This window comes from Drosophila bipectinata, chromosome 2R (genome assembly GCF_030179905.1).
Source record: "Drosophila bipectinata strain 14024-0381.07 chromosome 2R, DbipHiC1v2, whole genome shotgun sequence".
NCBI classification, from domain to species: Eukaryota; Metazoa; Arthropoda; class Insecta; order Diptera; family Drosophilidae; genus Drosophila; species Drosophila bipectinata.
Window position 1 is genome coordinate 20,795,336 of NC_091737.1, and position 21,479 is coordinate 20,816,814.

The 21,479-nt window shown below is 46.3% G+C and overlaps 6 protein-coding genes and 5 non-coding genes across 16 annotated transcripts; 6 read left to right on the top strand and 5 right to left on the bottom strand.

The window, feature by feature from the left end:
* Window positions 1–125: 125 nt before the first annotated feature.
* On the top strand, window positions 126–197 carry TRNAW-CCA (transfer RNA tryptophan (anticodon CCA)). The gene has a single exon. It is a non-coding gene; the product is annotated as a tRNA-Trp (tRNA).
* Window positions 198–462: 265 nt separating this feature from the next.
* On the bottom strand, window positions 463–533 carry TRNAG-GCC (transfer RNA glycine (anticodon GCC)). Its single transcript has one exon. It is a non-coding gene; the product is annotated as a tRNA-Gly (tRNA).
* A 109-nt stretch (window positions 534–642) lies between these two features.
* On the top strand, window positions 643–714 carry TRNAW-CCA (transfer RNA tryptophan (anticodon CCA)). The gene has a single exon. It is a non-coding gene; the product is annotated as a tRNA-Trp (tRNA).
* A 44-nt stretch (window positions 715–758) lies between these two features.
* On the bottom strand, window positions 759–7,833 carry Pu (GTP cyclohydrolase punch). 3 transcript variants are annotated; one of them, XM_017237113.3, is made up of 5 exons: window positions 7,507–7,833; window positions 3,305–3,514; window positions 1,975–2,140; window positions 1,796–1,912; window positions 759–1,563 (listed from the first exon to the last, which is right to left on the bottom strand). In XM_017237113.3, exons 1-5 carry the CDS (start codon window positions 7,718–7,720, stop codon window positions 1,434–1,436), a joined length of 837 nt encoding a protein of 278 aa, XP_017092602.1. In that variant the 5' UTR covers window positions 7,721–7,833; the 3' UTR covers window positions 759–1,433. The 3 variants fall into 3 exon arrangements, with proteins under 3 accessions (XP_017092602.1, XP_017092601.2, XP_017092600.2); XM_017237112.3 differs by lacking the exon at window positions 7,507–7,833 and adding an exon at window positions 3,833–4,307; XM_017237111.3 differs by lacking the exon at window positions 7,507–7,833 and adding an exon at window positions 3,785–4,307.
* Window positions 1,671–1,741, top strand: TRNAG-GCC (transfer RNA glycine (anticodon GCC)). The gene has a single exon. It is a non-coding gene; the product is annotated as a tRNA-Gly (tRNA).
* Window positions 2,214–2,285, bottom strand: TRNAW-CCA (transfer RNA tryptophan (anticodon CCA)). The gene has a single exon. It is a non-coding gene; the product is annotated as a tRNA-Trp (tRNA).
* On the top strand, window positions 4,667–5,548 carry LOC108122493 (uncharacterized). The gene is made up of 2 exons (XM_017237114.3): window positions 4,667–5,100; window positions 5,154–5,548. The coding sequence occupies exons 1-2, from the start codon at window positions 4,756–4,758 to the stop codon at window positions 5,469–5,471; spliced, it is 663 nt and encodes a 220-aa protein (XP_017092603.2). The 5' UTR covers window positions 4,667–4,755; the 3' UTR covers window positions 5,472–5,548.
* Window positions 7,834–8,914: 1,081 nt separating the features above from the next.
* On the bottom strand, window positions 8,915–12,321 carry Xpd (general transcription and DNA repair factor IIH helicase subunit Xpd). Its single transcript, XM_017237110.3, has 8 exons — window positions 12,194–12,321; window positions 11,685–12,142; window positions 11,499–11,629; window positions 11,206–11,426; window positions 10,769–11,150; window positions 10,436–10,714; window positions 10,102–10,380; window positions 8,915–9,854 (listed from the first exon to the last, which is right to left on the bottom strand). The coding sequence occupies exons 1-8, from the start codon at window positions 12,196–12,198 to the stop codon at window positions 9,303–9,305; spliced, it is 2,307 nt and encodes a 768-aa protein (XP_017092599.1). The 5' UTR covers window positions 12,199–12,321; the 3' UTR covers window positions 8,915–9,302.
* Window positions 12,322–12,491: 170 nt separating this feature from the next.
* On the top strand, window positions 12,492–13,210 carry LSm1 (U6 snRNA-associated Sm-like protein LSm1). Its single transcript, XM_017236982.3, has 3 exons — window positions 12,492–12,644; window positions 12,704–12,888; window positions 12,950–13,210. The coding sequence occupies exons 1-3, from the start codon at window positions 12,590–12,592 to the stop codon at window positions 13,121–13,123; spliced, it is 414 nt and encodes a 137-aa protein (XP_017092471.1). The 5' UTR covers window positions 12,492–12,589; the 3' UTR covers window positions 13,124–13,210.
* Window positions 13,157–14,263, bottom strand: hng1 (hinge1). The gene has a single exon (XM_017236983.3). The coding sequence runs from the start codon at window positions 14,182–14,184 to the stop codon at window positions 13,252–13,254; it is 933 nt and encodes a 310-aa protein (XP_017092472.2). The 5' UTR covers window positions 14,185–14,263; the 3' UTR covers window positions 13,157–13,251.
* Window positions 14,264–14,513: 250 nt separating this feature from the next.
* On the top strand, window positions 14,514–21,401 carry Isha (Insulator su(Hw) mRNA adaptor). Of its 4 annotated transcripts, XR_001773155.3 has the most exons (11): window positions 14,516–14,727; window positions 15,011–15,604; window positions 15,756–16,028; window positions 16,143–16,295; window positions 16,350–16,454; window positions 17,317–17,632; window positions 18,101–18,832; window positions 18,895–19,440; window positions 19,502–19,801; window positions 19,925–20,961; window positions 21,035–21,401. XR_001773155.3 is itself a non-coding variant. In XM_017237128.3 (10 exons), exons 1-10 carry the CDS (start codon window positions 14,698–14,700, stop codon window positions 20,896–20,898), a joined length of 4,023 nt encoding a protein of 1,340 aa, XP_017092617.2. In that variant the 5' UTR covers window positions 14,516–14,697; the 3' UTR covers window positions 20,899–21,401. The 4 variants fall into 4 exon arrangements, 3 of the variants coding, with proteins under 3 accessions (XP_017092620.1, XP_017092617.2, XP_017092619.2); XM_017237128.3 differs by having other exon boundaries at window positions 19,925–21,401; XM_017237130.3 differs by lacking the exon at window positions 15,756–16,028 and having other exon boundaries at window positions 19,925–21,401.
* Window positions 21,402–21,479: the final 78 nt, after the last annotated feature.

Below are 21,479 nucleotides of genomic sequence, written 5' to 3' on the forward strand. Positions count from 1 at the left end.
TAAATGATCTAAACTGCACGTAGGAAACACGTGGCCAGGTCTTTAGAAAAACGATAAATGCCACCACTAGATGGTGCTCAAGTGCGTGTGTATCTATATGGTAAAATAGAAGCACCTAACCAGCAGACTCCGTGGCGCAACGGTAGCGCGTCCGACTCCAGATCGGAAGGTTGCGTGTTCAAATCACGTCGGGGTCAAATGTGTGAAATCTTTTTTGTTTAAAATATATATTTTTTTATTTTAAAACATTTTTTAATAAGGTAAATTTTATTAAAAGTCTTTATGACACCATCCAAAGAATTGACAGTCAAAGAATTTGTTCGGCAAAAGGGGAATCTATTTTCTGTTCTCTGTTTAAGTTAAATATATTAAAAAATGTAGTAATGAATAGTTTTGTATATTTTAGATAGCACAAATACCTCAACAGATAAAATATTTTAAAAAAATACAAAAAAGTTATTTTGCATCGGCCGGGAATCGAACCCGGGCCGCCCGCGTGGCAGGCGAGCATTCTACCACTGAACCACCGATGCTTTTGAACGTCACCCGTAAAAATAGCTGTTACTGCCTGAACCCCAAAAATTCTGCAACAACCTGTTGCGTTGGGGGCATTCCGGTCTATGGGGACCCTCCCCCCAGCTGGACTCCGTGGCGCAACGGTAGCGCGTCCGACTCCAGATCGGAAGGTTGCGTGTTCAAATCACGTCGGGGTCATATGAAGCATACTTTTTTTTTATGTTTTTGTATTAAAACAAGTATTTTCAACAATATTTAAATACATAATTTATTTTTTAATTTATAAGCAATTTCGGTTCACTACAAGCAACAACATTAACTTATTAAGCATACATCAAATTCAACATTTAAAATCGTGTGTCTTGGCCAGTCGCGGGATTGGCTTTAATATCAATTTAAATATTTATATAAGTATGTATCTTGTATGCAGTGTAGGTACATGAATATAGGTAGATATAGTTTCTGTATATATTCGATTAATTTTTACTATGTTGTAAATTCCCTAATCGGTTTGCTTTGATTTATTATCAGTTGTTCCCTTATTGCACAATGCATTTCTCGAATGTAAAAGTTGCATAAACTTTCATTAAGTGCCATAAAATGTATATAAAATTGGAAATAAAACTACCCATCACCCAAATTCAATTCACGTCCTCATCGCTTCCCTACTCATTACTCGCTGCACTCGCTTCAATGTAAACATGAATATGCCAACAGAATTTTTTAACAATTTTCATAAAAATCAACATGGAAAATGGCTGCAAAAATTTGCCCTAACTAAAGAAAATCAAATCTAAAAACACATAATCTATTGGACCCTTTGTTTCGTTTCAATTCTTCGTTTCTGTTTGTATATGCGCCTCCAAAAATAAGGGTTTAGTTGCTTTTATGTATTCATTCGATCCTAGGCCTCCATCCTATTTGCTATTGACTAAGTTGAGGAACTCCTCGCGGGTCTTAGGATCGTCCCGGAACACTCCCAGCATAGTTGAGGTTACAGTTTTGCTGTTGATTTTCTGGACTCCACGCATCACCATGCACATATGTCTGTAAATTAAGTTAAAAAGTAAAAATATTCTATTAAAATTAATATTTTTTCAAATAAAAATTTATGAATATGCTGTTGTACGCCATTGAGTGATCGTCGAACACAAGCATCGGTGGTTCAGTGGTAGAATGCTCGCCTGCCACGCGGGCGGCCCGGGTTCGATTCCCGGCCGATGCAAGCCACATTTTTTTACTTTATTTTTATTTTATATAAATTAAATATAATACTTACACTCCTTCCACGACAACAGCAACACCCGCCGGTTGCACGGCTTGAGTTACTGCCACGGCAATCTGTTTTGTCAAGCGCTCCTGTACTTGTAGTCGTCGAGAAAAGATTTCCACAATTCTATAGGAAAATAATAATTATTTGAGCACAAGGTTTACACTTTTTTCCACTTTTGGCCATACCGTGCTAGTTTACTAAGCCCCAGAATCTTGTTGCAAGGCAAATAACCGATCGAAACCTTGCCATAGAAAGGCACCAAATGGTGCTCGCACATGGAAAACATTTCAATGTCTTTAACAACGACCATTTCATCGTGATCCTCGTCAAAGACTGCGCCGTTAAGGACATCTGAAAAAAAAAAAAAATTATTTATAAATAAAATAAATCAAAAATAAAGGAATAAAAAAATGTTGCAGTGACTTGACCCCGACGTGATTTGAACACGCAACCTTCCGATCTGGAGTCGGACGCGCTACCGTTGCGCCACGGAGTCGTTGTTTTCGCTGCCGTCGAATGCCCAACAGAAACAAAGTCACTTAAAACCCGTATCTGCTTGTGATTTATGGCGCGCATTCGTTAGATTGTTAGATTTATTTGCTGCATAACTGAATGTTAAGTGTAAGCATGTGTGACTGGTGAAGGGGGAGGGGGTTTGACAAGGAGTGGCAGTGAGAGCTTTCACCGCCCTCGCTTTAAATGTGATTGCTCTTAAGATGCTAGCCTGGCTTAAAGGCCCACCACCCACTTCCACAACCACCCCTTTTAACCACCCACTTTTTCTCACTCTTCCAATTTTAATGTACAGCCCGGAAAGCTCTGGACCATACTCCCTCAATGCCAGATTGGCAAGTCATGGTGATTAGATGTGACGTCTTGAGCTCTCCTCGCTTTTGGGTTAAACACAATCCAAAGCCATTCTATTTTTCGAAGGCTATTCACTTTCATCAACACTTGCGACGGTTGTTGTGGTCGATCTTAAATTTACATGCGATTTTATTTGACAAACTGTAGAACCTGATTTCTCGGACAACAACCGGTTGTGTGGTGTTGGCTGGGTATTTGCCGCATATTCGCGATGCTGTTTTGTTTTTCAAATGGCTCGCATTGATTACATGACAAGTTCAAATGCGATTGCAATCGTTGGTAGAGAAAATGCGGGCCAAATAATTGGGACTAACTAGGCAAACACTATCTACACTCTGAGAAAACTATATTACTTTCAAAATATCTAAAAATGTTAGTTAGATTCCCTATAAAAGAACCTAAGAACCTAGTCCTAAAGATACCTTATTTCTTCATTACTTTTAGGGTAGTAAACACTAAAAAAAAGCAGTTACAATTGCAATTAGACTAATGCAGTCTCAGGAACCCCCGATAAAACCAAAGTGCTCTATGAATCACGTCCCGGGGAACTAGTTTCAGTTGCGCGCATCGGGGAAACCCAAACCGCTGGATGAGCCACACCATCGATCAGTGACCTGGTGCTAATTGCTGGAAAAGAGAAGTGCTTACCCTCAAGACTCTGGTCGTAGCCCTTGGTGAAAAACAGCATGGCCTTGGCTGCCCTCTCCGGCGTCTTTATGAGTCCCTGACGGTCGGGATTCTCGCCCAGGCCGCCCAACAGCAGACGGTAGGAGCGGGCCATGTCCGGTAGGAGAGCCTCCCGAGTAGGCGGCTTGTGATCCAGCTCCAGGTCGTGGTGGAACGTACACTTCTCGTGGCCTACAGAACAGAATAGAATAGAATCCATTAAAACTATATTATCGTTGCTAGTTGGTGCGATAGGGAGGCATTGCCCTCCGGTGGTTGAGTGTGCTTGTGATTCGAAATGACTGTCTAAATCGAGGCGCATCTTTGACCCCCTGAACCATAACAAAATATCACTGATAGGCGGAATCGGCCATCTTATCGGCTGAAAGAGTTCTCTGGCCCCCCACCCACTCGACCCACTGACTGCTCCTGCATCCCCAGATCTCTAAATCTCTGGGCTACCTGGCGTTGTCGATGTACGCGGTGTCATTGGTGTTTTCGGTTGTGTACCATCACTATCCGGACTGCTGCCGTTCATCTTTAGGATGAGGCGAGGACGCTGATTGCCCGTAGCAGGAGTTGCTGGGGTAGATGGAGCCACCTCCTCGGCAGGAGTTGCGGGAAGGTCGGCTGTCTCCTCCGGTTGCGCCTGGGTCTGGGCCCTGTCCGCCAGCGACGAGGTGCCCGAGGTGCTACTTGTTGAGCAGACACTGTTGTTGCGACCACGCGACAGGATGTGAGCCTGGGGGAAGTTGGTGTCGTCTATGGCGTCGTTCAGCTCGCTGGCGCTCATCTCGGACAGCTGACGGGTGAAGCTCATCGCGGAAAGCACTTAAGTATATTTGCCACTCGAACACGGCTCGCTCTGACTCGTTGTTGGGTTCGCACAAACAATCTTTTGACTTGGCCCCTGACTCGGATTTCTATTCACTTCTGCTGGTCGTGGTCGGACTTTTCGCGCTGGGTGGTTGGGTTCCACTGTTCCGCTGGGTGGCCAGCGATGGCAATAAGAACCTGTCGCGTCGAGCTTTGAGCGCTCGAAAGCTCCACCCAACCTTGCCCCCCACCAGCAAGCTCCAGCTCGGAGATAATTGGTCAAGATAGAGCGAAGTGGAGCCAAGCCTGAGCGCAGGCCTACAGTTTTGTGGCCAGTGGCTGTAAAACTGTGACCCAAGTACTTGTTGCTTTCCAGGATTCAAAAATAGGGATGTTCATGGCCTATCAAGTGGATGGACCACTTCCTTTGACACCCTAACAGTTATTTGCTTTATCCTTCAAAGACGGCGCCAGAACTACTCAACCTGGGGGCAGCTGTCAGCATTCATCTTAAAAAAACGTAGCCAGTCCGGATACTTTCCGGAGCTAGCTTCGCAAAATTTAAGTTATTTTCCTTTTGGCCAGTCCCGCCCGGATTAGATTACCCTCCCAGCAGCATGGCGCACCGCATGAAATTGCGTAGCGACGACTACGATGTCATTGGTGCGGTGCCCCGGGATCTCTCGGTGATCAAGAATTTCCTGAAGCGAGACTGCGCCGTGAAGAGGCTGATCGACATAGAAGAGGACTTCCTGCAACAGTGCATCGATCGGGGCGAAGATCCCATGAAGAGACCAACCAAAGGGAAGGACGACGGTATTGTGAAAAGAGGCAGCCTGCAAGGATCTGCGGTACCGGAGCCAAAGCCGGACGGATGTGCAACTCTAACGCCAGAGGGTGCTACAGCACCGGACTACTGTGATCCCTGTCGACGTCTTCCAACTTCAGTGGTTCTCGAGGAGGTGAGTAAAGTGAAGTCACTAACTCTATTCCCTTTTACTATTCTCATCGACAGCTCACCAAGCCGGCAATGACAAATCCGGTGTTCAACAAAGCTCTACCGCCGTATTTCGACGAGGAAAGCGTGATGGGCAACTCGTTGCCCGTAAAGTTCCGCTTCCGGCGCAAGTTCAACCACTGCGACCAGGAAAAGTCCGGTAATCTCATGTGCACCACCACGCCAAGCACGAACGTGGTGGTTCTCACCAACTGCTGCGACGTGATGGTCTGGCCAGGTCAGCGGGTCGCCCAGATGAACCGTGTTCCGGTAACAATTGTAACCGGAGAGGCCGATCTTACCGAATACATGCTGGAGGAGGAGACCATTATGTGAGGGACTGGACTGGCTACTAAAGGGCATCCAAGGAAAAATACTTTGGGGAGTGTAACAAATAAATCTGATCCCATGCATCCCCAAAAAGGACTTTTTTTCTTCTTTTTCATCTGAAACCCTACAGCATCTAACTTGTGGGGTTTCCTGCGCAGTTGTCTAACCTCCAGCTGGACGGAGTCTCTTATTCATTATTATTGTCTGCCTAAAATCGTTCAATGTATTCATTTATGCAATTCCGATTTAAGAGGAGCATGCAAATTATTCGAAGATTCTGATGTCTCCAGGGACTGCGACCTTAGACGAAAACTCTGCTTGTTTGAATGAGAGACTCGTTTTTAAGATTTAAAGATGTTTTTCAAGACAACAAATTTTGAAAATATAACCTCTGTAGAGTCTTTGTTTTAGATTCCATAGGTTGGGAATTTCCTGAAGCAGCAGAAAAAGAATAAATCATTGGGAAATTGCTTGTCTGGGTTAGTTTACGTAAAAGTAAGCCCAGCTGCAGATGGCTTAGACTTTGATCCATATGACGCAGTGTGTCCAGCACAGTGGTATCTCCCTAAATATATATCTATCTTTAAAATATAAAATAAAAGACTCTTAAGGTAAAAACTATTTAAACTAATGCTTTTAAAAAATACTATTTTAAGTTTAAAGACTGATAAAATAGTATTTTCTGTGTATTTTAGTTATACCTGTTGAAAAGTAATATAATTGAGACACTATTAACATTTTCCATAGGGCAGGTGTTCTCTTTGGCACTCTAGACACAATTACGCATTACGGAATACGGAATGTCATCGAGCGGGGACTCCGTGGTGGCAGGGTTGCCACCGTCACCGTTTGGTATTTGACCGGAGAATTTTTTAAATGCCTCAATTAAAGGCGAAACACCCGTGAGGCTCTCAGCCGTCACTCGGCCCGGTCCGGTCCGGTCCGATCCGTTTTTATTGACCGCAATCGCTCAAATGTGAAGTACTGCCGCGGCTTTAACTTATTAGTCACCGACACAAGCGCAATATGATTTGCGGGGCAATCGAAGAAACTTTGAAGAAAAAAATGGCCAACGGCAATGCCCACGAATTGAAACCGTTGTGGAGCGCCGTGTTTGGCCTGGGCTGGTACTCGCAATTAAACACTTTTTTAACCTTCAAAAAAGTAGTTCAGGTCTGTGTACCCTCCCACTCCCTCCCCCCTGCCGAACTGCTGGCCAAATATCTGACCACCATCACAACCAGCTGAGGAGTTTAATGCTCACAGCACACTCTGCTCTCGCTGGATCTACCAATCTGATCGGATTGTATCGGATCCGCCAAGTGCCAAGCAAATCTTTCAATGTCAATGTCAATAAGCTCAGTCCAGGCCAGGCCAGGCCAGAGCAGGCCAGTCCAGTGCCATACCGATACCACTTTATTTATGTACGTTCCTCTACTATCCGGCACTATGTGCGGTTTGCATAGATGTACCCCAGAAATCCGAGTTCTCAGTCTGCGGCTTATGTGCGGGGACTCTGGCTGGTATTATTTTATGCGGCCCAGCATCGCCGGAAATCAGAGTCGGGTCATTATGCGCATCTGATTGAATTTCATTTTTTAATCGATCCATGCCAGGCAGCGTGATGCAATATATGGCCCAGATTGCAATGCATCGAAGGGGGTTTCTATTACCCGAGTTACATACCCAGCCCTAAGACCTATTCTATCTGAAAAAATTGGCCATAAAAAGGGGGAAATAACTCAAAAATCAACTTCACTAATGAAAATCGAAGGAATATGGAGGTAATATTTTATAATATTTATATCAAAATGGGTTTTTTTTAATCTAAAAGCGTTCTCAAGCTTAATTGGTTTTTGTAAATGATTGTTCATTATTCTTTTTAACAAGATTTAAGATTTAAAGGGAGATATATCTCAAAAACGAATATCTATTCTATAACACCTTTTTGAGAAAAAACTTCCTGTGCACCTGCAGTAACTACTGTGAATCAGGAATTGCTATCCGGAATCCGGAATTCTCACTCTTCCTGGACACTCACCGCTTCCGTTGCTGGCCAGCTCCATGTTGAGCATTTCCAGTTTGAGTTGCTGGCTACTTTTGGCGCCCGTGACAGGAACAACGGCGCCGGCAACCGCCACATCGGCGGAGGCAGTGGGGATCGTGGCAGCCGCTTCAGTGGCAACGGAAGCAGCATCCGCGGCAGGGTCTCCATTCTGGGCACTGCCATTTTGTTCACTAGTTTGGGGCTTCATTTCGATTATTTGATTTGTTTTAGGCGGCTGGACTAAGGATATATTTTATATGTTATTTATATATTTGGTGTGGCTAGCGTTCGATCGCGTTGAGATTTTCGAACTGGCAGTTTCGAGTGGTGGCGCGTTGGTTTTTGATTTAACTGCTTCACTTTCCTAAGCATCTACCCGAAGTTCTGCCGAGAGAGCGAGCCCGAACGCCCGCGAGTTATATCTCGCTTAGATGGTTGCGGTGGCGGTGCTGCTGGTGGTGGTGGTGGTGGTGGTGGTGGCAGTGGCGCTAACTGTAATTGCTCTCGGCTCCGCTCCAAAGCTTTTGCTTCCCCAATCCGTTCGCCCCCAAACCCCTTCCACACGCTCTACGGCGTTTGGAGCTCCGAGAAAGGCGAGGACTCCAGGAAACCGGAATCGGAGCATTCTGATTTTTTTTGATACTCTCCAATGGAGTATTATACATCTGTCTTTAGATTCCATATATGTATCTATATAGGAAGTAGTACTATATCTTGTCTATATCTTAAGTTTTTAAGTTTCAGATAGATCTGAACAGCTCGGCTATTCTAAAGATACTATACCCAATAAATTTCTGAGGTCTTCAGATACAGATACTTCAAAAACCTTTATCTGTATCTTTAAATACATCTGCTAGGGTATATTATTTTCGACTCGATTCGAAACTTCTTTGTTTCTTTCGAGTCACTGTTTGACGGCCAAAAGTTTCCGATTTAAGATTTATTAAAAACATGCTGGCAGAGTAAACATTCTGGGAAACAAAACACGACCATTAAGAAAACGTTGGCGCCTGGCTTCGGACCCCGGTGCAATAATTTCGAATTGATAACCTGGCTGCGACTGCATCATTAACGGGTCGTTGGCAATTATGAGGCAGGCGATAGCGTTGCACATCCACTGCCCAATCCATTCCAGACCAAATCAGCCTTGCGAGAAATTTGTTCGGTCATCTCGGTTCATTGGGCGGCTGATTGCGAGCCCCTCAAAAAGTGTAGCGGCGGGACTTTCAAAGGCAGGAGCCATTAACATATCAGCTTTTGCCAGATTATTTAATTTACAATTCCATTTGCTATCAATAATGTGAATTGCTCGTGTAAATAATAATTGTTCTATAAACAATTTCAGTTAATTAAATGGATTACGACGCGACACTACAGACCCATGAAAAACAAAATCAGCAAATCGAAAATAGGACATTCTATTTTCTCAGATCATTATCTCAATGTGTAACTACATACTTATTGCAATAGCAACCATTATAGTTTACAAAGTTTACTTAAGTCGCGGCTTAACCAATACACGTTTACGTTTTCAACGGCAAGCTGGCTCTGCGCTTGCGCCCTTTCGCTGCCTTGAGCGATCTGTTAGTCATGCCCGCGAAATTATAAATAATATTAATTAGCCATTAATTGGACATTTACGTCCGATTTGCATGGCAGCCCAAACGATTTAACTTTTAAATTTTCCAGCACCGACATTGTGCTCCGCTTTTAATGACATTCAATGCCATTAGCTGACGCTCAGCAACTTGAATTATTCCCGGAAGGAGTCGGACAAAGATCCGGTTGGCTTACAGCTCCTGCACCTCGCCACCCACGCCCTGCTTTCCCTGCGCTTGCCTCTCCAGCTTCTCCTGCTCCATGTTCTCCAGCTGGGCCAGCGTCAGCAGGGAGATTCCCAATTGATCTTCACGAGTGAAGGGTTGCGCCATGCGCCTCAACCAGCGACGTGCCAGCTGCACGGCCTCCTCAGTACTCAAATTGCAGAAGCTGTCGACCAGGTGCTCCTGGATCCACTTGGGCAGACGGGATCGCTTGTCCTGGCGCGAGAAACGCTTGTCCGCGAATATCATGATGCCGTAATCAGTTTTTCCACGCAGCGCTCGACCCACGCACTGGGCGGCATGGCGCATAGCATCAAAGGTCAGAAAGTCGTTCTCACGTATCTGAAACTGATCGCGCAAGTAGTCCAGCCGGGCCTTGAGAATGCGGGACTGCGTGTACACGTAGGGGATGCCGAACATGAGCACCGCGCGACCATAATGATGGTCGAAATCCACACCCTCCGAGACCTTGCCACGCGCCACAGCCAGCAATACTGCACCGCGACCACAATCGCAGGCCTGCAAGTCGAAATGAGAGTAATTTAGGCAGTGCATTTTTAATTCAATCTGCGAACACCCTTTGGGAAGTGACATAGGTTAGTTAGTACCATTTTGTTCTGTGTAACATACACGGCTTTGTAACCGCTACCCACTTCACAAGGGTATAAAAAAACGAGAGCAAGGTAGCCGTGTCAAGCACACTTTTAGAGAAGCCATAGCAGTTATATATGTCAACCTGGTGCATTACTGTTTGCTTGTATCTCACCTTAACATAGTTCATGAGGGCGTAGCTGGTCTCGGCATTGTCCTGGGTCTCGATGAAGAGTAGCTTGTAGCGCAGTAATGTGTCAACGATGCCCTGGTCGTACCAAGAAGCCACCACGGACTCTAGATACAGGTAGGATGTGAAAAAGCACACAATGCCGTCTGGCACTGTTTTGGCTACCTCTACCAGCAGCTGACCATAGTTGCGAATGACTGCAGTATCTTCTCTGGTCTCAAATTTTGAGGAAATGGTCACTTGGTCATTGCCTTTAGATACAATCTGTTAAAAATAAACAGTTTTAGTATAGTCTGACAATTTAAACTATAATTAATACCATTGGAAGAAGGCAAGGACGAGCAAGAGTCATAGTAAAGCTGCTCATCACTACAGGATCAAAGTCTAGGATTTTCGGGTACATATCCATGGGCGAAAGGGTACCCGAGGTGATAACCACAGTCTGGAATCTCGAAAAAACAGGCGCCATGGCAATGGAAGAGTCCAGGCAACTAAAGTGCAAAATAGGATTGGATACAGTGGGCGTCTTGTCATCCAGATCTATGATAATGGTAAAACCTTTGGTGTACGTTGACACTAAGGTGGCAAAATGTGTGATCTAAAAAAAAATTAAGATTAAAATGGTAAATTTATTCAGCATGAATATACATACCAATGTGAGAGCTCCATACTCAGTCATGTCACTGATCTCTAGAGTGCGCAGCAAACTCGATAATCGCTCTGCACAAAAACGTAGGGGTTTTCTTTCAATGCAGATTTTGGAAGATATGTCTTTAAGAAATCCAGCCGGGGATTCCTGTACTACATGATGGACACGCAGTCGTGTCTTTATGTACTCAATGAACCGGCGTAGGAAGCTAAGGAAATGATCAGCGTTTCTAATATTTCCGGGGACTACTTCGGTAAGTACATCGTTAGGAAGCACGGGATTGGCCAGAATCATATCCGTTTCTCGCTGCACGCTGGCGTCTTTCAATCCCTGGACCATGCGCTGATACTCCTCGTTCAGGCGATTAGTGTCTTCTTCACGAATACTGCAAAGGGAGACTTAGATATCGACCAAGAAACTGTGGTGTAAGCTAGCCTTACTCCTGTACGAGTTTTGTCAGCTGGTTAAGGGCGTTTGTGCTGCGCTCTACAGTTCTTCTGTTGATCTTCACACTCATCGAGTCGATGCAGACGTTGTCGATGTTGTGGGCCTCATCAAAAACGACACAGGACTCGCGAGTCATCTCTTTGGATACTACCTGGGCTATCTTTGGATCCAAAAGGTAGTGATAACTGTATACCACGATTTGGGCATGGGCAATCTACAAAAATATACCATTTCAACTTAATGGTTGAACTTAACTCTTACTACCTAAATGAAGAATAACACTTACAGCATAGCGGGCGAGGAAATAGGGACACCAGTTACGGGAGCGCCCGTATTCCTTGAGATCGTCGATGCTGTACACGCCCACGGGCAAGGTGGACTCTTTTCCCTCAAGAGTAAAGCCTTCATAATACTGACCTAAAAACATTTTCCAGGTCATGCCAGAACCAAAAAAGTACCAAGAGATCCTTACATATAGGGGTCTCAGAATCCATCTCATGCCGATCACGTATGTAGCTGGCAGTGAGTCCGTAGCACTTTCCATCCACAGCCTTTCCTTCACGTTCTTTGCTGACCTCCGGGTGGATGCACATGTTTTTGCGTGAACTAAGTACCAGGCCAGTAAAGGGTGGCGGGGTCGGACAATGCCGCTCGTAGTAAACCATTAGATTTTGCAACTCGGCTATGACCTTTTCGATCTCCGGCACTGTGCGAGAGCAGTATATAAGTTTCCGCACCGTCTCCGGGTATTCCACCATGTAGGCTACAATAAGGGAGAGCAGCGTGGCCGTCTTTCCCGTTCCCGAGGGCATTTCCAACAGACAGTGGCCCTTAGCGTCCAGACTTCGCTTTAACTCCAGCATGTACGCATATTGTTCCGGGTAGATGTACTCGTACGGAAAGTAGACGAGGAGGCCGTCTACACTCAGCCTGTGGATTTTCGATGAGTATACCCGGAGTTTTAAAAATTTGATTACTTACTTCATTTTGCTTCTAATTAGACGTAAATGCGAATTTCCTAATGTTTCTGACAGCGCAGCGCAGTCCGCATGCCGGCATTCAATGTAAACAAAAATATATCGACTTTCTTAGAGATGAGCTATGTCAGCTTTGCTCCAACTGGTTCTCAATTTAAGTTTTTTTTTTAAACATTTTTATTTTTTAAGCTTAGTTAAAAAATAATTTAATAAAAATAGAGATAAAAGACATTTAAATAACTAAACATAATCAAATCTACATGTTTTATTGTAAAATCTTCAGATATGTTGGCAACACTAATCATTCCTATCGTTATCGAGTAGAATTAGTTTTTAAACAATTTACCATTATTTTGGAATAAGTAGCATTTAATCACATAAAACCCATTAAAAAATTCCCATGGACGATCTAAACCCCCTGGCAGGCACAGCTCACCTCCTAGAAGAGGTCGATAGTGAGTAGCGCCATCATTGTCCAAAAGAAACCATCGCCACTAAAACCGGCCACTTACAGAGAAACTTATGGTGCTCCTACGAGACGGTCGGACTCTAATAGGGTACTTGCGCTCCGTGGATCAGTTTGCCAACCTGGTGCTGCAGCGCACCATCGAAAGGATACATGTTGGAAACGAGTACGGCGACATTCCAAGGGGAGTCTTCATCATCCGTGGCGAAAATGTGGTGCTGCTGGGCGAAATTGTAGGTGAAACTTGATACATTGAGGCAGCGTAATTTGCGTTTTTTTTTTATCTCAAACCAGGATCGTGAAAAAGAACAGAAGCTGCCGCTTAAGGAGATATCGGTCGACGAGATCCTCGATGCCCAGCGTCGCGAGCAGGAACAACGGCAGGAGAAACACCGTCTGGTATCAAAGGCGCTTAAAGAGCGCGGACTAGCGGTCGATGCCAATATCATCAATGAGGACTTTTGCTAGAATCCAGGTCATGCTTTTCATAGACTAAGCTGAAAGTTTTTGTCACTTTGTATATTTGTACTGCATTAAAATCTATGTTAAAAACTATATACACCAGCAGCTACATATGTATAAGCGTAGCCACCTGTTCAGCCTGACCCCGCCCTCCCGCTTTCCTCAAGAAGTATGTACTTCTCGAGGATTTGGTACATTTCCACCTTGGCCTTGATCTTGTGAACTCGCGAAAGCTGTCGCAAATAGGCTGCAATTGACTTACAAAAGAAGTCATCTGCAGTTTCTGAGAAAGTCTGTACTGTCGCCGGGGCTACAGGAGTAACAGATTCTGTGGTAAACTGCTCTCTTTCCTGATTTGGCATGCAAACTACGTAGTTCACATCGCCATGGGCTGGATCTACTGCTTCAACCGCAGGCGAAGACCCTTTCATAGTGGCTGGCTCCGGGTGTATGACCACAGTGTGGGATTGCATAGACTTGTGCTCTGATTCTGTGTCGAGGAACTCCTTGAAACTTTCCTGGTCAGGCTCTTGACCCTCGTCTGCTTCTACGAGAACAGAGTAGGTCTCAGATTGCGTTGTTTGCACTTCTAGCTTTGCATCATATTGCTGTTCATCGAACTCTTGGGAGCTCGGCTCCTCGATTATAGGATCATTTTCCAAAGGCATGCCAACGGATGAAATCCAAACCCGCCGCCGTCGGGTCTTGGCGTATACATGTGGTTTGGGATCACGTTCTCTATCTCGCCCTCGCCTCTCGCGTCGCTTTCGCACGAAGGAGCGTAGGAAATCCATCTTCCGAAAGAAGTCGTTGTGTCCGAATTCGCCACTTGGGTGAAGACGCTTTTGCTTTAGCTCCCGAGAGTATCGGTCCCGCAGACATGTCCAACGTCTCCGGGCATCCATTATGGAGATGTTAAGCACTTCGGCCACCTTCGCCCAGTCCTCCTCCTTTCGCTGCGAGAGCCGAAAGGACGGTAGCTGGGGATCGTAAAGCGAAGGTGTGTCGCGAATGGTACGGATGAGCAAAATGTCCGATTCATCAAGTGGGCGGTGATTAGAGCTCATTGTTTTTAATTTGACTTGCAAGGTGTTGTTTTTATGTGTTTATTTCAGTTGTTGTTAAATTCTGGAGTGTTGTAAAATGCAATTTTTATGCATCTGTGGCGTAAGAGTGTTGGGAACAGAACCGGATTAAATAATGTTAGTTAGTTTTCTTGGAAAACCTAACTCTTTTAAAAACGAAATCGAAAAACTTAAAAAAGAAACATTTAAAATATAACAATTTTTTTCTGAATAATAATAATAATTTAAAATAAACAAATTTTTTAAGTCTATTAATTGCATTCTGTTATCGATTGTTTTCATCGATAGCAAAAATTAAAAACGTTGTACAACATTTTTCGGCTGCTCAACACTAGCGTCAGCCATTTTTTTCACGCTCAAAAAAAAAGTCGTGGAAAACGAAGAAAAGTTTACGAAAACGGCGCATAGCGACTCGAAAAAGTTCGTAGAGACCAACCAAAGCATGCAAAACTGAAGTTCGCGAGTGTCCGCCGTGAGTGAATCAAAAATCTGAAGATGGAAACCGTCGTGGCTTTCAACAATGAGGTAAGTGATTGGCGGAGGCCGCCGGACTCTCCGAGTTCTAGGTGTGCATGTCGTGCGAAAAAGTGTTTGACCGGTGCCCAGGGAGGAGCCTGGAGGTGTGGTTAAGCCGTTGTGTCGCCTCGATTGCTATGATGAGAAGTCTTTGACGGCAAATACCTTAATTTCACTTGCCTGGGGCCTTCCAGGGTTGCTCTGGCAGTAGCGCAGATCCGCGCATCCCCACTCCAATGCCAGTGCCTAAGGCTCGTTCACATGAAATGATAAATGCTATTTTCCTTTGCAGCTCTCCGGGCTCTACGACAGCCGGCCGCCCATATCTAAGGCCAAGATGGCTGCAATCACCAAGTCAGCGATGCGAGCCATCAAGTTCTACAAGCATGTTGTGCAAAGCGTGGAGAAGTTCATCCTCAAGTGCAAGCCGGAGTACAAGGTGCCCGGCCTGTACGTTATCGACTCGATCGTCCGTCAGTCCCGGCACCAGTACGGCACCGAGAAGGACGTGTTTGCACCACGCTTCCAGCGCAACCTGCCAGAGACGTTTGCCAATCTCTTCCGCTGCGCTCCCGAGGACAAGAGTCGCATCATCCGAGTGCTAAACTTGTGGCAGAAAAACAACGTTTTCAAGTCGGAGGTTATCCAGCCAATCTTCGATCTGGCTGATCCCAACCATCCCATTTACCACCAGATGCCTCCGCTGAACTCCAGTGGCGGTCCCGGAGGCAGCGTGGGTCCTGGCCCCAGCAGTAGCGGTGCCCTCAGCTTAGCAGACCTGTCGAGCGGACCCAACGGTCTCAACAGCTCGAGCATGAGCATGGAGCTAAGCCTAAACAACGCCGCTGCGGAAGACAAGATGGGCGGAAATATGCCTGACCTATCGGTAAGCTATGGTCAGCTATAATGCTACAGAACCCTCTCTGGTGCTGGACCACTAAAAACTAACGCCAACTTTCTGTCACTTGTTGTTCTGCATATCTATCTTCTCACTCCATTTTCTTAACTAAAAATGCATTCCCTCATAACCTTGGCAGCATGGCCACGAGAAATACGGCAGTGGTAGTAGTAGCTCCAAGCGGTATTATGCGGAGCAGCACTATGCCAAACGCCAGTCGGTGGCCTCATGTTCGTCAAAGTCGAGCAAGTCGCACCATCACAAGAGGGAATACGTGAAGGGGACTCATGAAATCGAGTATCAAGTGCGGGAGTTCATCGAGGAAGAGGACGAGGGCATGCAAATGATGATGGCGGACGATCACCACTGCATGGGCGATGACTCGCCGCCAACTTCATCGAAACTGCTAGACGTATGGCCAACCCTCTTAACCATTCATTTCGGTTTTTCTGTTTAAATTTAGTTTCCTTTTTGTTAATGCCGTTCTGGAGCTCCAAGTAAATCCCATTTTTCATTCCTTTTCCAGAACAACAATCTCAAGCAACTGCTAAACGATCCCAATGTGCTGCGGCAGCTGCAGACTCTGCAGAACTTCCAAAAGTTCAAGCAGCAAGAAGAGAACCAAAAACACCGCTACCCGGACGACGCACTACAGCAGCACTTCCAAAACGTCTTGAAGGTAGGTCAGTTATTATTAAAGACGGATTTTTTCTCATTTTTGGATATATTTTAGAGTTCTGGTGGAATGCCACCGGGAATGGGCATGGGCATGGGCCTAAACGACGCCATGGACCTCAACAAGGACGTGGAGTTCATATCGGAGCAGCAGTCCATTGAGGTATACCTTTTAAATCTATTATTTCCAAAGGAACTGTATATGCTTCCTTAGAGCATAGATAGATATTTTCGAGGAGAGTCGCATCAGGATGCCCTCTCATCAGTGCTGACGTGCAGTTGAGCCGAAGAAAGTAGCCAAAATGTTGTTATAACCGATGGAGTTTCGGCGTAGTCCTGACCAAGTTGATCCGAACCAAACGATTTAACCATAATTCAATTAAAATATTTAATATTTTTCAATTACTTAATTGCGATGTTGCTATTCCCACTGCCTAAACCTTAATTTTAGTCTGATATGCAATCTTAATCTCACAATACGATGCCCTTGTGCCAATCCAAAGAACATTTGAAAAGTTTAACTGAATGTCCCTTGAAATTTTGAATAACTTCTCAAAAGATTAGACTTAAAATTTGTATTGAATCGAAGTCAAAGGTAAGGTTTTAAAGACACGCAATTTCTGGCGGAAACAACCTGTTACCCGTTACCGATGCTATAACAACGTTTGGTAAGTTCCTAATATGTAAATCCAAAGAATCAAAATCTTGCTCGAAAACGCAAAATGAAAAATGCCAAAAAATAGTTGAAGGGAACTCCTCCGACAAAAGCCAGTGCAGTCGATAGCGAAACCACACTGCAACAAAGCCACAACACGTCCGTCAACACACGCCAGAGAATCAATTATTTTGAGTTTGTTCTTTGCTCAGCCAGTACTTCCCATTCGCCATCCTAATCCCCATTCCACCCAACACCACAACCCACCCCACCCCACCACTCCTTCTCACAACTTATGCTTAACGAAATGTAAACGTTTTTATCACGAATCACTTTCAAATTTCTTGCAAACACTCCCGACTCTCAATAGGTGATCAATCTGGATGGGGCTGATTCGCGGAGTCCGACTCCTGATCGGGATCGCTACAAGCGCAGCCGCCGGAGCAGCCGCAGCCGGTCAAGGTCACCCCGTGGACGAGGCGCTGGCGGTGGAGGAGGCGCTACCGGCACGGATCGTCGTCGGCGAGGCTCTCGATCGCGGTCGCGCAGTCGATCGCCGCGCTCCAGCCGCCGGAGAGGATCTCGAGACCGGGAACGCAGCAACCGGGACAAGGAGAGAGAGCGTGAACACGAGCGTGAGCGGCGGAAGAAGGGCCTGCCAGATATCAAGAAGGAGCACCTCAGCGGTAACTATAACCTGCCAGTCGAAAACTGGGCTTTCGGCCATAAACCAAAAAAAAAAACACTCAATATTTTCTCATCACATCCTTGTTTTCTCTGCAGCTCCTTGGCTTCGTTGACGTGTGTGTGTGTTTAGCTTTAATGTCTGGCATTATTTTAAATTAACCCAATCCCTATAATTATGCGTTTTCGAGCAATGTATTGGATTTCTTTTGATATTTACCTGTTATGGAACATATTCTAGCCATAATCTAGATTTATTTTCTAAAATAAGTCATGCCCACTGCCCCAGTTATGGAGGCTTATGCTTTGAAAGAGATTGTACGTAATTCATAGATAATGGAGAATTACTTCGTATATATATAGCCATTATATAATTATTCCATATACATGAGCAGCACACCCATCACAACGTTCCAAGAAGCTCCTTAGATTGATCTCCGAACTTATACAAGACTGTACTATTTTTTCAGTTTGCAGTACCACGCTGTGGGTGGGCCACCTGTCAAAGCTTGTCTACCAGGAGGAGTTGTCGGACACCTTTGGCGAATATGGTGACATCGTGAGCATCGACCAAATTATACCGCGCGGCTGCGCTTTTATTGTAATGAACCGGCGCCAGGATGCGCACAAGGCCATGCAGGCACTTAAAAACCACAAACTTCAGGGACGCGCCATCACCATCTCGTGGGCAGCTGGCAAAGGTGTCAAAAGTAAAGAGTGGAAGGACTTCTGGGACTTGGAGCTGGGAGTTACCTACATCCCATGGAACAAGCTGAGTCCGGACACGGACTTTGATGCTTTGGAAGAGGGCGGCATGTTTGACGAAGACACTATGCCAGGTTGGATGAACCAGAAGATCAGCCAGGTCAAAAATCATACCAAGGAGCCGGTGGCAACGACTGTCTCGGAGGTGCCCGCACCCACTGTGGGAGTGCCTCCGCCGGGTCTCATGTTCGGTATTGACACCACACAACCGCCGCCAGTGGGACCAGTTGGTCCTCCTCCCGGTCCGGGAGGACCTCCGCCGGGGCTAATGGGAATGGTGCGGGGTCAGTTCCCGATGGCCCCGCCAATGGCCCTCAATATGCCGCCGCCCATGATGATGCCGCCTACCAATATGCCGCCCCCCATTATGATACCTACGACCAACATGCCTCCACCGATGATGATGCCCCCCAACATGATGCCTCCAGGGTTTCCAGGTAGGGAATACTAGTCTTGTTGCGACATATTGCGGAAAATATTAATGCTACTTCATCTACAGGTATGGGCGGCCCCCCACACCCCATGGGCCTGCCACCTGGAGCGCCATTTCCTCCGCCTGGGGCAGTGCCGCCGCCCATCGCTGGCGGACCGCCACAGATTCCCGGGGGCGGACCACCGCCCATTTCAGGCGGCATACCGCCACCGATTTCCGGCAGCGTGCCGCCGCCAAGTAACAATAGCGGCAATGTGAGCGACGATCAAATGGACATCGAAATGGACCTGGAGGACGCCCCACCTCCACCTCCGAATCAGCAGCAGTCGTCCATGGACGCGGCTGTGGCGGCCGTTGCCAACGAAATGTTTCAGCGGGAACGAGAACGCAATAGGGATGGGGATCGTTCCCGGGGCCCAGGCGGAGGTTCGCGTTGGGGAGGACGAGAGGATGTGTCAGAAGCGGCTGAGCGTTGGCGTGCAGAGAACGGTGGAGGTCCGGGAGGACCTGGCCAGGCCCAAGGGCCCAACGCTGCCTTCAATGAGGCGCGTGCGCGTCTAAACCTAAACCCAATTGATCACGGAATGCCAAGGCCTGACTTTATGGGCATAGGTGAGTGGAGATTCAGGGAGAGTCTAGCAGGAACACTCATTTATCCTTAATTTGCTTCCAGATTTTGATAATCGCGGCGGACCTCGAATGGGACCTCGAAGCGGGAACCATAATGGAGGACCAGGTGGACCAGGAGGCCCCGGTGGACCAGGTGGTCCCGGAGGCGACTTCTTCCCTCCCAATATGAACCACAACCGATTCAATCAGCCCACTAGCCTGATGCAAATGCGCATCCCGCCACCAGCGGTGTTTAATCAGCGTATGGGCGGTCCAGCTGGTAATGGTGGCAACGGAGTCGGCCCCATGTTTATGCGGAACCAGGGTGGCGGCGGTGGTCCGGGCGGACGTCAGCAAGGACCAGGTGAGTCTCTCAAAGAGAATAATTAGTTTTGTTTCCAAATAATAATTTGGTTAATATTATTTATTAAATTTATTTAATAAAAAAAATATTTTCCTTCAATCACTCATAAATTCCTATTCACAGGTTTCTTCAATCCTCGGAATCCCTTCAATGACAACCAACGCGGCGGTCGAGGAGGCGGTGGGCGTAATATGGGAGGTGGGGGAAGAGGAGGTCGTTGGAGTGACGATGAAGACGAAGGGGGAAATAACTTCAAGCGCCGTGGAGGACCTGGTGGACCCGGAGGACCTGGTGGACCTGGAGGACCAGGAGGTCCTGGTGGTAACCGTTTTAGAGGGGACCGCGATATGGGCGATGATCGTCGCGGCAACAATCAGCGCGGAGGTCGTGGTGGCCAACGTGATGGCCAACGTGATGGCCAACGTGATGGCCAACGTGATGGTCCCCGTGATGGTCCACGTGATGGCCCGCGTGATGGACCAGATCGTGAGCGCCAATCTTTTGGAAACCGTCGCGCCTCGCGGGATGATAGCAGCCGTTACTCAGTAAGTTCATTGGACGAAGGCACCAAGCCAGCGCAGGAATCGGAAAGCAAGCCCAAGACCGTCGAGAAAAGAGAAGGACCGCCTGCCGCCGCAGGGGCGGTTGACACCGAGGAGGACTGGGACCGCGAGCTGCAGGACTACGACGCCCGAGAGGCGCAAAAGACAGAGTCCAGTGCTCTCCAGACTTTGGAGAGTGTGCCACCGGAAAAGACAGAAGATTTTGCCAAGCCAGCTGATGTAGCAACCGATTCATCAGAGCCGAAGCCCCAACACGATGCTTCACCCGCCTGCACGCCTCTTTATGATGAGATACCAGCACCTGTTCGGGACACGAGAGAGGACGAACCGGCAGCTGAGGCTCGGCCTTCGCCGCCACATCCCGAACCAGAGGTTACTCACACAGAGGCTGCGCCCAAAGAAGATTGGGCTCCAGCGCCGGCAGCTGAGCCCCAGGCGGATGCTTCGACCGCAGAGAATCCAAGTGAACCAGTTGCCGCTGCTGCTGCTACTGCTCCAGATACTGCCGATGATGGAACTGCCGATGATGCATAGGACGACCGACGGACGAACCAACCAAGGAACAAATGGCCCCCTTGAGCAAATTAAAGTGAAACTGTAATTTATAATTTCCTTTAAAAAAGAAACTAAATGTAACTACATATTTGCGAAAATATTACAATTTTTATAGTGAGATTACGGCGCATTTGTGGACAAGAATGGATGGACGGTTGCTTTTAAATCGGTTACTTTACTAACAGGGGACTTCTTCGAAACTACACCACACATTGTAGTTCAGATACAAATACCGATAAACAGATTGTAGCAAATAATTAGCAAAACAGATTGAATGGACAGGAAATTGACAGGAGCGGCATGAGTGGAGCCCAATCAGAAGAATCAATTGCAACGCTGGGAATGTTTATTATTTTGTTATGTATTTAGTTTTAAGAGTCTATTTAACACTCAAATTGTTTCTAATGCGCAGATTTTAGGTACACGCATAATAATGTACAATTCAAATACACCTATATTACCGGATACTATAAAATAAAGAAAAAAATTTAAACTTTACTTTGTTTTAAATTTACAAAATAAGTAACTAGAAAATAGTTTAAAGGCCACTCATAATAAAT

Coding starts and splice junctions, on each gene's coding strand:
- LSm1 (XM_017236982.3), top strand. CDS start 12,590: ATGGACGATCTAAACCCCCTGGCAGGCACAGCTCACCTCCTAGAAGAG. Junction 12,645..12,703: donor CCTCCTAGAAGAGGTCGATA/GTGAGTAGCGCC, acceptor GGCCACTTACAG/AGAAACTTATGGTGCTCCTA. Junction 12,889..12,949: donor TGGTGCTGCTGGGCGAAATT/GTAGGTGAAACT, acceptor ATCTCAAACCAG/GATCGTGAAAAAGAACAGAA.
- Xpd (XM_017237110.3), bottom strand. Junction 10,715..10,768: donor AGTATGGAGCTCTCACATTG/GTATGTATATTC, acceptor ATTTTTTTTTAG/ATCACACATTTTGCCACCTT. Junction 10,381..10,435: donor GTCCTTGCCTTCTTCCAATG/GTATTAATTATA, acceptor TATTTTTAACAG/ATTGTATCTAAAGGCAATGA.
- Isha (XM_017237128.3), top strand. CDS start 14,698: ATGGAAACCGTCGTGGCTTTCAACAATGAG. Junction 18,833..18,894: donor GATGCCTCCAGGGTTTCCAG/GTAGGGAATACT, acceptor CTTCATCTACAG/GTATGGGCGGCCCCCCACAC. Junction 19,802..19,924: donor CGGACGTCAGCAAGGACCAG/GTGAGTCTCTCA, acceptor TCCTATTCACAG/GTTTCTTCAATCCTCGGAAT.
- Pu (XM_017237111.3), bottom strand. CDS start 4,142: ATGAGCTTCACCCGTCAGCTGTCCGAGATGAGCGCCAGCGAGCTGAAC. Junction 2,141..3,304: donor CTACGACCAGAGTCTTGAGG/GTAAGCACTTCT, acceptor TTTTTTTTTCAG/ATGTCCTTAACGGCGCAGTC. Junction 1,913..1,974: donor GGGCTTAGTAAACTAGCACG/GTATGGCCAAAA, acceptor ATTTTCCTATAG/AATTGTGGAAATCTTTTCTC.
- hng1 (XM_017236983.3), bottom strand. CDS start 14,184: ATGAGCTCTAATCACCGCCCACTTGATGAATCGGACATTTTGCTCATC.
- LOC108122493 (XM_017237114.3), top strand. CDS start 4,756: ATGGCGCACCGCATGAAATTGCGTAGCGACGACTACGATGTCATTGGT. Junction 5,101..5,153: donor CTTCAGTGGTTCTCGAGGAG/GTGAGTAAAGTG, acceptor TCTCATCGACAG/CTCACCAAGCCGGCAATGAC.